This window comes from Chiloscyllium plagiosum, chromosome 34, assembly GCF_004010195.1.
Source record: "Chiloscyllium plagiosum isolate BGI_BamShark_2017 chromosome 34, ASM401019v2, whole genome shotgun sequence".
NCBI lineage: Eukaryota > Metazoa > Chordata > Chondrichthyes > Orectolobiformes > Hemiscylliidae > Chiloscyllium > Chiloscyllium plagiosum.
The window spans coordinates 18,962,181-18,974,460 of NC_057743.1; the positions used below are offsets into that span (position 1 = coordinate 18,962,181).

General features: G+C 40.2%; 1 protein-coding gene across 1 annotated transcript in view; it reads right to left on the reverse strand.

The window, feature by feature from the left end:
- Positions 1 to 12,280, reverse strand: part of padi2 (peptidyl arginine deiminase, type II) — a 37,834-nt gene that overhangs the window by 14,687 nt on the left and 10,867 nt on the right. Inside the window, exons 8-10 of the mRNA XM_043675696.1 lie at positions 11,203 to 11,360; positions 5,930 to 6,033; positions 4,599 to 4,710 (exon numbers count right to left, since the gene is read on the reverse strand). Of these exons, the coding sequence (XP_043531631.1) occupies positions 4,599 to 4,710; positions 5,930 to 6,033; positions 11,203 to 11,360 (374 nt within the window). The remainder of the gene's footprint in view (positions 1 to 4,598; positions 4,711 to 5,929; positions 6,034 to 11,202; positions 11,361 to 12,280) is intronic.

Below are 12,280 nucleotides of genomic sequence, written 5' to 3' on the forward strand. Positions count from 1 at the left end.
ATTCTTCCACAAAAAAATTTGCTTCTACATCCAAACTGTCAAAAGATTTCTGGATCTTATGTGATACAATCAAGTCACTGCTTTTATCCTAAACTCCCACAGATACAAGCTTAGCCTGCCCAACCTTTCCTCATAAGACAAGCCACCCATTCTACATTAGTCTGGTAAATCTTCTATGTACTGCTTCCAGTGCATTTACATCCTTCCTTGAATAAGGAGACCAAAACTGTGCATTGTACAGCAAATATGGTCTCACCAATGCCCTATATAACTGAAGTATAACCTTTGATTTCAATTACTTTTGCATAACTGATAACATTCTATTAATTTTCCTAATTACCTACATCATCTGCATGCTAAACTTTTCCTCATTTGTGCACAGTTCCATCTGCATCTCCAAGCTCTGCAATATTTTATTTAGTCACTATGCTTCTTTTATTTTCTTCTTGTCAAAATGAATCAGCTTATGTTTTTTTCATATAAAACTTCTGGATCTTTGCCACTGATGTGACATATCCATATTCCTTTGTAGCCCCCTTATCTCTTCTTCACATCTTATTTTCTTATCTATCTTTGTGTCATCAGCTAATTTATATTTCCTCTGTCCACTTGGGGCTCGCCTGCCATTTCGAAGCTGGTAGTAGAGCGATAGCTTGGGTAATCTCCTGTCGGTCATGTGGATGACATGCCCAGCCCACCACAGCAAGCAAGGGTGGTCAATGCATCGATGAAGGGGATGTTGGCCTGGTTGTGGATGCTGGCAGTGGTGCACCTTTCTTCCCAGGACATTCACAGGGTCTTTTGCAGATAGCATTGGTGGTACTGCTCCAGCGCCTTGAGATATCTGCTTTAGACTATCCACATCTCAGAGCCATATAGGAGGGCAGGAACCACCACAGCTCTGTACACCATGAGCTTGGAGTTGAATCTGATGTTGTTGTGCTTGAACACCCGTTCCTTCAGGAGGCCAAAGGCTGCGCTAGCACACTGGAGGTGGTGCTGGATCTCTTCATAATATGTGCTTTGGTCAGCAGGACACTCCTGTGGGTTTGGAGATGGTCAATATTCTCTAAAGCCGCCCCATTTCAATGCACCACAAGCAAATTCAATGTCACAATTGTTCTGTGACAAGCATTTCTCTAATTGTTGCCGTAAAAAAGATGTGCTGGTCCTCCTTATAAATTTGGTATTATTGGACTGTGCAGGTGAGAAAATAGTTTCACTGAACTTTGACCGACATTGGCTGTTTGGCTGACTGGTTTTATGCAGAGACCGATTGCCTTTAGGCTAAATTTTATTAACACAAAAAAAAGTGCTCTGCATTGATCAACTGACACCTAAACCCTTTCACTAATCACCCATGTATTCACTGGCCAACATGACCTTCTAGATTGTTAGGCCTTAATCTTGAAAGAGAATATTCATATTTATATCCTTCCATATTTTTGTCCCTGACTACTTCTGTAACCTTGTCTGGCTCTCCAATTCTTCGAAATCTCAGTTTTCCAATTGTAATGCTATGTGCAACCCTAATCTTCTTCATTCCATTGTAAACGGAAGGTCGGGAAGTAGATCCCTAAACCTCTTCACCTCTCTCTCAGACATCCACACAAGCTTTTGCTTATCTGTCTTCAATATCTATTTAATTGTCCTGGTGTCAAACAACTAGATTTTACGATGTTAGTTGAGGAATAAATATTCATCAGGGCTTTGGGGACAATATTCCTGAACTTCTTTGAAATAGTGCTAAAAGTATTTTTACACTAACCTGAGATGAGAAGACCTTGGTATAGAAACTCGGGCAAGATAGCACATTAGTCATAGCTATATTGTCTCAGTACTGCATCTGGTTTGTTGTCCTACATTATGGGTTCAAATTTATTTTATTGCAAGGCAAATTGAAAATAAAAGTAGAGAAATTTTGCTAAAGTTGTACAGGTTGTTAGCGAGACTGCATCTGAAGTAGTGTGTATACTTTTAATCATCTCATGTACAAAATTATTTAATTACATTAGAAGTAGTGCAGAAAACCACTACTTATAAAAACCAAAGAATTCAATATGCTAATTTTTTTTTCTCTCTCCATTGATGCTGCCTGATCTGATGCATTTTCACCACTTTCTGTTTTTGTTTTAGAGTACCAGCATCTGAAGTACTTGATTTAATCGCTTAACCGATTTCTGGGATGTTAGGAGGAAGGCCATTTATTATATGAGGATGGGTTACACAGATTGGGCTTTTAGAAGGTGTGATTATACTTCTGAAACATGTACAATCCTGAGGAACAGAACAGGGCAGAATATGATCGAATGTGGGACTGGAACTGAGTGACATGTTTCAACTCTAGCAGGTTCAAGAGATGACTGAGAGCATGCAATATTGGGTAAGAAAATCAAATTTTTTATTGTGTACAAAACTAATACAGTTATCTAAGGATATTAAAGGTAGTGAGAGTGGAAGTTGCAAGTGCATTTCAGGCTTCCCTAGTCACAGGGGAGGTGCCAGAAGAAAGGAGATCATTCACTTGCTCTTAAAAATGACAATTTTATATTGTACTATATAAACAAAACTGAATAACTGTGGATGCTAGAAACTAGAAATAAAAACACAAGTTGATGGGAAAATTCAGCAAGCCTGGCAGCATTTGTGGAGAGAAAGTAGAGTTAACATTTTGGGTTCAGTGACCCTTCTTCAGAACTGATTGTAGCTAGGCGATCCCTGTATCCATGGGTTTGATTTCCACAGTTTCAGTTACCCGTGGTTTACCACGGCTTGCACACATTATAGGGAACGTTCCAGGGACCAGGAAACTGCTGGGAAAGTAAGTTTCCCATTTAAATGAATGGGTTCGCTCCTATCCGCGGTTTCAAGCTTCTTCAGTAGGTCTTGGAATGTATTACCCGTGGTTTACCACGGCTTGCACACATTATAGGGAACGTTCCAACACCAGGGACCAGGAAGCTGCTGGGAAAGTAAGTTTCCCATTTAAATGAATGGGTTCGCTCCTATCCGCGGTTTCAAGCTTCTTCAGTAGGTCTTGGAATGTAACCTCGGCGGGTATGGAGGGACTACTGTATCTGAAGATAAGGCAGGGGAGGGAGGGACAGTTAAAAGCAGAGCTGGAGCCGAAATAGCAAGAGTGAGAACAACAATTAGGCAGACAAAGGAATGGGTAAAGGTCAACCTGAAATAATCAGTAGCTGCTAAGGGAAACCATTAGTAGCTGACAATTGAATAGTTGTGTTAGCAGCCCATGTGTTGACAAGGCCTATGTTGGGGTAAGGACATTTGTAGAAGGTACTCAGGCCATAATATTATTGAGTTTGATTTGAGTACTGAAGGCTGCAGGGTCCACAAGCAGAAAATGAAATGGTGTTCTTCAAGTGGCAAGCTAAAGTTTCTAAATGGGAAACATGTTTAACTAATCAGCTGGTGTTTTTTGATGAGGCAACAGGTATGTGAGAGGGTCTGCATGGGCGTGTGAGTATGTAGGTGTGTGTGTGAGAGAGTGGGGTCACCTCATTGCTAAGTTATGTTGAGAATGTAATTTAAAATAATTTCTGGGATTTACATATCAAAGAACAGAAACCAGCATATCCCATTCTAAAAGATGAAAGATTTGATCTAAAATTGTTTAATTTATCACATCTCCATGACACTGTACTCCTTTAGCTATAAATTCTGTGATCATGATCCTATTCTCCACAATCACCTGAAGGTGGAGCGGCACCCCAAAAGCTAGTGCTTCCAAATAAATCTGTTGGACTATAACCTGGTGTTGTGTGATTTTTAACTAAATTAACTTCATAACTGCTTGATACAAGGCCAATTTTTAAATGACTTGCACCATCTAAGACCCTAAAAAATTCCCTTTTTGATTTACAATTCTTATAAATTTTAGTAAGTATAGATATTAAGAAATACCATCAATATTCTTCTAGATAAAAGTTAAAGACAAGGGAATAGTGAGGACTGCAGATGTTGGAGAGTCAGAGTCGATAAAGTGTGGTGCTGGAAAAAGCATAGCAGGCAGGCAGCATCCGAGGAGCAGGAGAATCAACATTTCAGGCAGGGCCCCTTCATCAGGACTGACATAACAAGAGATCCATGTTTGTCTGTACTAGTTTTTTGATTGTGTTAACATCCCAAATGTAAACTGCATTATTGGTGTTTTCAATGTGCTTATGTATTTGTACTGTGAAAATTCAGATTAAGATCTGGAATTACTAATATTACATTCTAATTTGAAAACATCAATTTCTAGCGAATTAGTACCATTAATTGCTTTTTTTATTTAATTAAAATATCAAACCATACAAACTATTTTTGCAATTTATTTGTTGAAGATCTGGGATATTCAATCCCTTGATGAGCAAATTGAGGAGGGTATCAAGAGCTCTTTTCTGCACCTATAGCAACTAAATTTCATTTAGAGATTCTATTACCCCAATGATGTTTTCCGGTCTGCATGGCCTGATTCGAGACCATCTTTTAGTACTGCACGTGCTGTTCCTGGAGATGAAGGTTACTGCAGCACTTACCTTTTACATGTGTTCACTCTTCCTGCAAACTGGAATTTTAGGAACTCAATATTTTACCTGTATCCAGCGATCACGGCGATTCATTTCTTCAGGACAAACTGTCAGCTTGCACTCTGCCTTCTCCACCAGAGCACTGAATTCCTTAAGGAATTTTGCATTATTGCTTACACTAGACAAAAAAGAAATAAGATTCTATTGAAGGGAACAGCTGGACTAGATCAACACTTAATTGTCCATACTCTAGGCCAATTCTTTAAAATCTCTTTTCATAATTTAACCTTTTCAGCCTTGGAATGTATGCTTTATCCCCTCTAAAGCCCCTATATCCTTCCTAGAACTCATTTTAGAAAAGTTTTATTTAATTGAAGCACAAAATTTCAACTATTTGCAATCAACTCTTAAGACTGAGACTAACATTCCTTTAACCTTTTCAATGTTTTTACAACTTTCCAGTACCTTTCCAGTACCTCCAAAATCCCTGTTTCATAATTCCTACCCCTCTCCATTTCTTTTGTTCAAGGTGAAATATACTGCATACTTCGCCACATTGTCCACACATTGAATTCCACAGGTCACAGTTTTGCCCAATTTTCTTTTCTGCTCCCATTTTATACTTACTCTATCAGTTAAATTATGGTTGTTAGCAAATTTAACTTTAAGACTTGCTACTCCTTCTTTCAAGTCACTGATAAATCTGTTGAAAACCTGACGTCCAGATCAGATCCTTGAAGGACGTCATTAGTCACTTCCAGCCGACTGGAGTACTTACTATTGTTTGACTGTCTTCTACTTCCTGACTAATTCTATTGACATATTTATCAGTTCCCTTCAATTCCATGGACTACATTTTGCTAATAATTTTCTGTTTAGACCTATGTCTTCTGGAAAACCATATAAATAACACCTTTAGACATTCCCTGATGTAGCATGTTAAAACTCTCCTCTAACAATTCAATTAGTTTAGTTAGATGGAGGTTGACAAGTCTATAGTATTATGCAAATGATCACTCTCATTATTAACAGGTTATAATAATAACTCCAGGACAGACATGAGTTTAAGTGGTCTATAGTTACAGAGAAATCTAGAAAAAGAAATAATCAATTTGATAAATTTGCTCGAGAGTCAGTCATTATATTGAGATATTTCATGTATCAGGTCTCTCTGGTAAGGATTATACACAATCACAGATTGCTCCATAACTGCCCTTATGGCAATCCAAACTTAGCCAACTGAAAGCAAACTCAATGACCAAATTTGACCAAACTGCAGCTGGCAACTTCAGTGACTATTTACCAGGTTGATCTTGAGAACTACTGCATGTACTAAAGAAAGTTGATGCTCAATCCATGATGAAAACCAGTTGCTTCTTTATAAGACAGTCTCATACCTGCACACAAACACTTCCTGAGGAGCCAGAGTGTTAGGCAACATTATCCATGGAGCTAAATGAAATATGACGTGTTCAGTGAAAATGGGAGCATGTCCTTGAAACTAGAAAAAAAAATGCATTCAAATATCATACATTTACAGAAACTTGAGTTGATATTTCACTTTCCAGCAGTACATATTCCCCTTCACCTCATATAATGCAACTTCGTCAATCAAAACCTTATACTTCCTGGATTAAGTTTCCCAGCTTGTCTAATAACATGTGTAATCCTGTTTAGGAGCCAGTGGGAGGAGGCTCACCTTTGTGATGGATTTTCACTGCATTTTACTCTTACTTTTATCTCAAAATTCATATCAACTGGAGGAGTATTCTGTACATTCCTTTGCATCCAGTAAGAATTACTGGAGACACAAATGTAATCATTACCCTAATGTTGTAGTTACTATGACAAATCTGTGCATTAAAGATATAGTTTTAATCCCAAAGAAAGTCCCACTAACTGAGAATTAGCTTGAGCTCAGCTTTGTAAATGGTGCTGAATTTCTTTCCAGATCTTTAGAAAGGTCAGCAAGTAACAGAAAATTACAGTGACCCTTTCAATTCTCTAATGTCTCTACAGGGATGGCAAGGTGCCACCACAACTTTCCAATGGCCCAACACCCCTCACCCCCGAAATTATTTGGGAAATGTCAACCGCAGGCTGACACCCCGCAGCCCACTACCACTAGAAACTTAATCCAAAACTAACCCAAAAAAGAGATACAGTTATCTAGTTCTATAGATAATTAAGATTCCCACAGATGGAAAGATCTATTGACTGAATACATGTGCCACTCAAAGCACCAAATATAATGACCCCTACTTTCTCAATTTGATGAATAGCAAGGCTTTCATCATCACTAACTCACAACTAGCACTCACTGACAGTTTCCTTATTTTTCATGTGAATGTCAAATACAAGGATGCTGCCTTGATGAGGGCTGTCTACAGTGATGATTTCTCAATTCATTAAAGTTCTCCAGATAGAAGAATCTATAGATTAATGATGCTTGCACTGTATGAACAGGAAATGCAGTGGAGTAGACAAATGAATATCTTTCAAGTCCATTCTAGTTTCCTGTATAAAGCTCTGTGGTACAAGCCTGTGAGAGCTCAATGATTATTATAGCATGATGCACACATTACAATGTCCTGACAATGTGCAAGACTTTTGGAAGCTGAAAAACAATGATTATAAAGAGTATGGAAGGACATTATTTCTCACAGCATGATGAAGTTGCAGAGGAAGGAGTGTGTGAACAATATCCAGTGACAGGAGGATATAATGGTCAGCTCAGTCCCTTCAATAAAGAGCAGTTACATCAACCAATAAAGTCATTTCAAACCTGCCTGTTATGGCCCCACACCATTACAATTCCCCACAATGTCAAAGAATTCTGCTAACTTCTTTTACAGGACAGAAGTTTATATTTCAATGTTATTGTTCAAAATCTTCAAAAGTTGCAAGAATGCACAAGAATGGAACTCCACATAGCAAGAAAGTACTTGCATTGATACAAGTGCCATTTACAATCCTGTGATGTCCTGCATCACTTTATAGCAAATTATGATTTTTTTTTTAAAGTTGTAATGTAGATAAAAAGCATTCACTAATCTTTGCACAGTTCAGTCCTACAAAGACATGATTTGACCAAATTATTTCACCAAAGATCCTTTGGCAACACCTTTCAAACTCATGACCACTTCTACCTAGAAGGACTAGGGCAACAGTCACATGGTAACACCACCACCTACAAATTCCCTTCCATGTTACTCATCATTCTGACTTGGAAATACATCACTGTTGCTGGGTCTAAATCCTGGAATTCCCTCCCTACCTTTTGTGCATCTACCTACAGTACTGGACTACAGCTGTTCAAAAAAGCAGCTAACCACAATCTTCTCAAGAGTAAAGTGGCCTATGAGTCCACAACATTGATTCCAGACCCCCTGAAGTCTCATGGCTTCAGGTTGAATATGGACAAGAAAACCTCCTGCTGATTACCATGAACTGTCTTCCCTCGATTGATAAATCAGTGACTGAGAGGAAGCACAGAAAATGGCAAGGGTACAAAATGTACTGTGGTTTGGGATTTCAACGTCCACCACCAAGAGTGGCTTGGCAGGAGCAGTACTGATCCAGTTGGTTGAGTCCTAAAGAACATATCTGCTAGACTGGCTCTGAGACATGTGGTGAGGAAACCAAGAGAGATAAACTTACTTAATCTCATCTTTATCAAGCTGCTGGCAGCAGATGCATCTATCTATGACAGTATTGAATAAGAATGACTACTACACAGTCCTTGGGGAGATAAAACCCTGCCTTTACACTGAGAATACCCGATTTCAAGTCATGTGTCACTATCATTATGCTAAATAGAATAGACAACAAACAGACCTAGCAACTCAAGACTGGGCACCAACAGGAGCAGAATTGTACTCCAGCAAAATATGCAACCTTTTGGCTTAGCATATCCCTCACTCAACCATTAACATCAAGTCAGAGAATAAACCTTGGTTCAGCGGAGTGTAGTTGCAACAAGGTCAGCCAGGTAGACCACATAGAACATGAATTCCCTGAGTGGACCAAATTAATAGCCTCAATCAGGGAGCCCTGGCTGACAGATAAAAATAAGAGTGTCAGACATCCTGTTCACTCTGACAGTGGCTCCGAGAGAGCTGGATCAGTGTCAAGGACTCTGTGTGTAAATAAAGTGTGATTTGATGTTGGGATACTGGCCTCTGTTGTTATTTCAGAGAGTGCAGGAGGGCATGCTAGAAGCAGCACGAGATATACCTAAAAATGAGGTGTCTACCTGGTAAAGCTACCAAACAGGTAGCATAAGCAAGTGAGAGACAGAGCTAAGTGATCCTACTATCAATAGATCAAATCAAAGCTCTGCAGTTCTGCCATAACCAGCTGTGAACAGTGGTGGAGAATTAAACAACTCACTGGACGGGAAGGTCCATGATATACCCATTCTCAACGATGGGGGAGCCCAGCACATCAGTGGAAAAGATAAGGCTGAAGCATTCACAGAGTGGATGATTCATCTCAGCCTCCTCCAGTGCTTCCCAGCATCACGGATACCAATCTTCAACCAATTCAATTCACTCCATATGATATCAAGAAACAGTTGGAGGCAATTGGTACTGCAGAGGCTATGGACTCTGACAACAGACCTGCAATAGTACTGAAGACTTGTGTTTTAGAACTTAGCAAAGCTCTTTCAGAACAGTTACAACCCTGGAGCCTACCCAACAAATGTGGAAAATTGCCCTGAATATCCTGTCCACAAAAAGCAGGACAAATCTAACCTGGCCAATCACTACCTCATCGGTCTACTCAAAATCATTAGTAAACTGATGGAAGGTGTCATTAACAGTGCTATCATGCAGCACATGTTCAGCTATAAACTGGTCTGTGACACCCAGTTTGGATTCCACAAGGGCCACACAGCTCCTGACCTCATTACAGCCTTGGTTCAAACATAGTCAAAAGAGCTGAATTTCAGAGGTGAGGTAAAAGTGACAGTCCTTGGTATTAAGCCACTGTGATATCAACGAACCAAAGCAAAACTGGAATCAGTGGGTAAAAACAAGGGCTGCAGATGCTGGAAACCAGATTCTAGATTAGAGCTCTATTCCTGATTAAGGGCTTTTGCCCAAAACATCAGTTTTCCTACTCTTCGGATGCTGCCTGAACTGCTGTGCTTTTCCAGCACCACTCCAATCTAGAATCTGGAATCAGTGGGTATCAGGGGGCAAACACCCCTCTGGTTTGAGTCATACCTGGCACGTAAGAAGATGGTTGGGCCTGATGGAAGTCAATCATTTCAATTCCAGTACATTTCTGCAGGACTTCCTCAGGGTAGTGTCCTCAGCCCAATCATCTTCAGCTACTTCAGCAATGACTTTCTGTCCATTATAAGGTCAGAAATGGGGTGCTCACTGATGCTTGCAAAGTGTTCCACACAATTCTCAACTCCTCACATAATGAAGTAGTCCATGTTCAAATGCAACAAGATCTGGACAATATCCAGGTCTGGGCTGCAAAGTGGCTAGTAATATTCATGCTAGACAAATGACAGGCAATGATCATCTTCAATAGGAGACCATCTAACCACTACCCCTTAACATTCAAAGGTGTTACCATCACTGAAGCCCCCAATATCAACAAACATTTTTTGAGGTTATCACTGACCAGAAACTCTCTGGACAAGCCACATAACACAATGGCTACAAGAACGCAGGGACTAGCAATCCCCAAAATCGGTCCACCATCTACAGGACACAAGTCAGGAGTGTGATGATATACTCAACACTTGCCTGGATGGTACAGCTCCAAGAACATTCAAGAAACTTGACACTATCCAAGACCAAAGCAGCTTGCTTGAATGGCACTGCATCCACTTCCTTCACCACCTTGGAGTGCAGGTTTATAGCTCCTTGAAAGTGGAGTTGAAGGTAGATAGGATAGTGAAGAAGGCGTTTGGTATGCTTTCCTTTATTGATCAGAGTATTGAGTACAGGGGTTGGGAGGTCATGTTGCGGCTGTACAGGACATTGGTTAGGCCACTGTTGGAATATTACGTGCAATTCTGGTCTCCTTCCTATCGGAAAGATGTTGTGAAACTTGAAAGGATTCAGAAAAGATTTACAAGGACATTGCCAGGGTTGGAGGATCTGAGCTACAGGGAGAGGCTGAACAGGCTGGGGCTGTTTTCCCTGGAACATCGGAGTCTGAGGGGTGACCTTATAGAGGTTTACAAAATTATGAGGGGCATGGATAGGATAAATAGACAAAATCTGTTCCCTGGGGAGGGGGAGTCCAGAACTAGAGGGCATAGGTTTAGGGTGAGAGGAGAAAGATATAAAAGATACCTAAGGGGCAACTTTTTCACGCGGAGGATGGTACGTGTATGGAATGAGCTGCCAGAGGATGTGGTGGAGGCTGGTACAATTGCAACATTTAAAGGTCATCTGGATGGGTATATGAATAGGAAGGGTTTGGAGGGATATGGGCCGGGTGCTGGCAGGTGGGATTAGATTGGGTTGGGATATCTGGTCGGCATGGACAGGCTTCCATGCTGTATATCTCTATGATTCTATGACTTAATGACAAAGAAGCTAGAATTTTACAGTCTGCATTGGATACAACGGCTTTAACCCACATATGCATCCAACCCAACCATTCACAGAATACACCGTAAATTGGGTACAAATTTTACCACTGGTTCAAGCAGGCTGAGGTTGAAGGTGACCAAGCTTCTAATCTTCTCATCTGGAAACATGATCCCCTCGACAAAGAAATGATATTCATTGTTTCCTTTAGTATAATCCATAACAGTGGACAGTTTCTTTCTGCCCAGTACATTCATCATTTTTGCTGTAGTGTGCAAAACAAAATACAAAAACAATTGAACAAGGTCTTGCATTAGAAACTTTGTAAACTAGGGTGAGAACATGAAACATGTGGAAAGTTGATAATAACGTTCAAAGTTTTCCTTGCTTTATTTTATTTGAGAAAATTGAAAAACCAGAATGTGTGCCTTAAGTCCACAATTCAGAGCTGCACTAAGCTTGTGAACAAATAGTAGATTAAACAAATCAGGAGGCATGAATGATATGTTACCAAAATTGGGTATTTAAAACCTGGAAATTGACAGAGAGAGAAAGGTAATGGCATTCATGAAAATCTAACCTTCTGAAGAATATCAAACAAATAGCTTGGGATTTTCAATTGCTGGTGGGACTGGGTGGGTGTGTTGGAATCCTTTGAAAAATTTTTCAACTGGATAGCACTGCATCTTGCAGAATGCAACACAATTTTTAAAAGGGAAGGTGGAGATTACGTAACAGGAACACGATCACCTCCAATTAAAGGCTTTGAGGGACTACAAGCTCTGGGAGGGCAGAAAAGGAATTTACAATGTCCAACCCTCAACAATCAGGTGCACAGTAGTTGGGTACAAAATGAGCAGGAGTTACATGTGCTCTAGTTCCTAAAAATGTCAGAAGCTGGGGGATCTTGCACTGAATCTTGCGCTTTATGTGCAATTTTGCCTTTGGCCACTTTTGTGCTCATTGAGGTTGCTGGCCCTCTGAGATGCTACCTATTGCCTTCTGCAGGGCACTGGCAGAGGCTATCATGGCTGCCTTTGGCATGCTTTACAGGCAGTTCCATGGTTACACTTGGTGCCTCTAATTGAGCAGTTAGCTTGCCTCTAGCCTAATTAGGGCATTCACATTTCAATTTAGTGCCACAAGTGACAATATTGAAGCAAGGGACCAGGACCTGGAAATAAC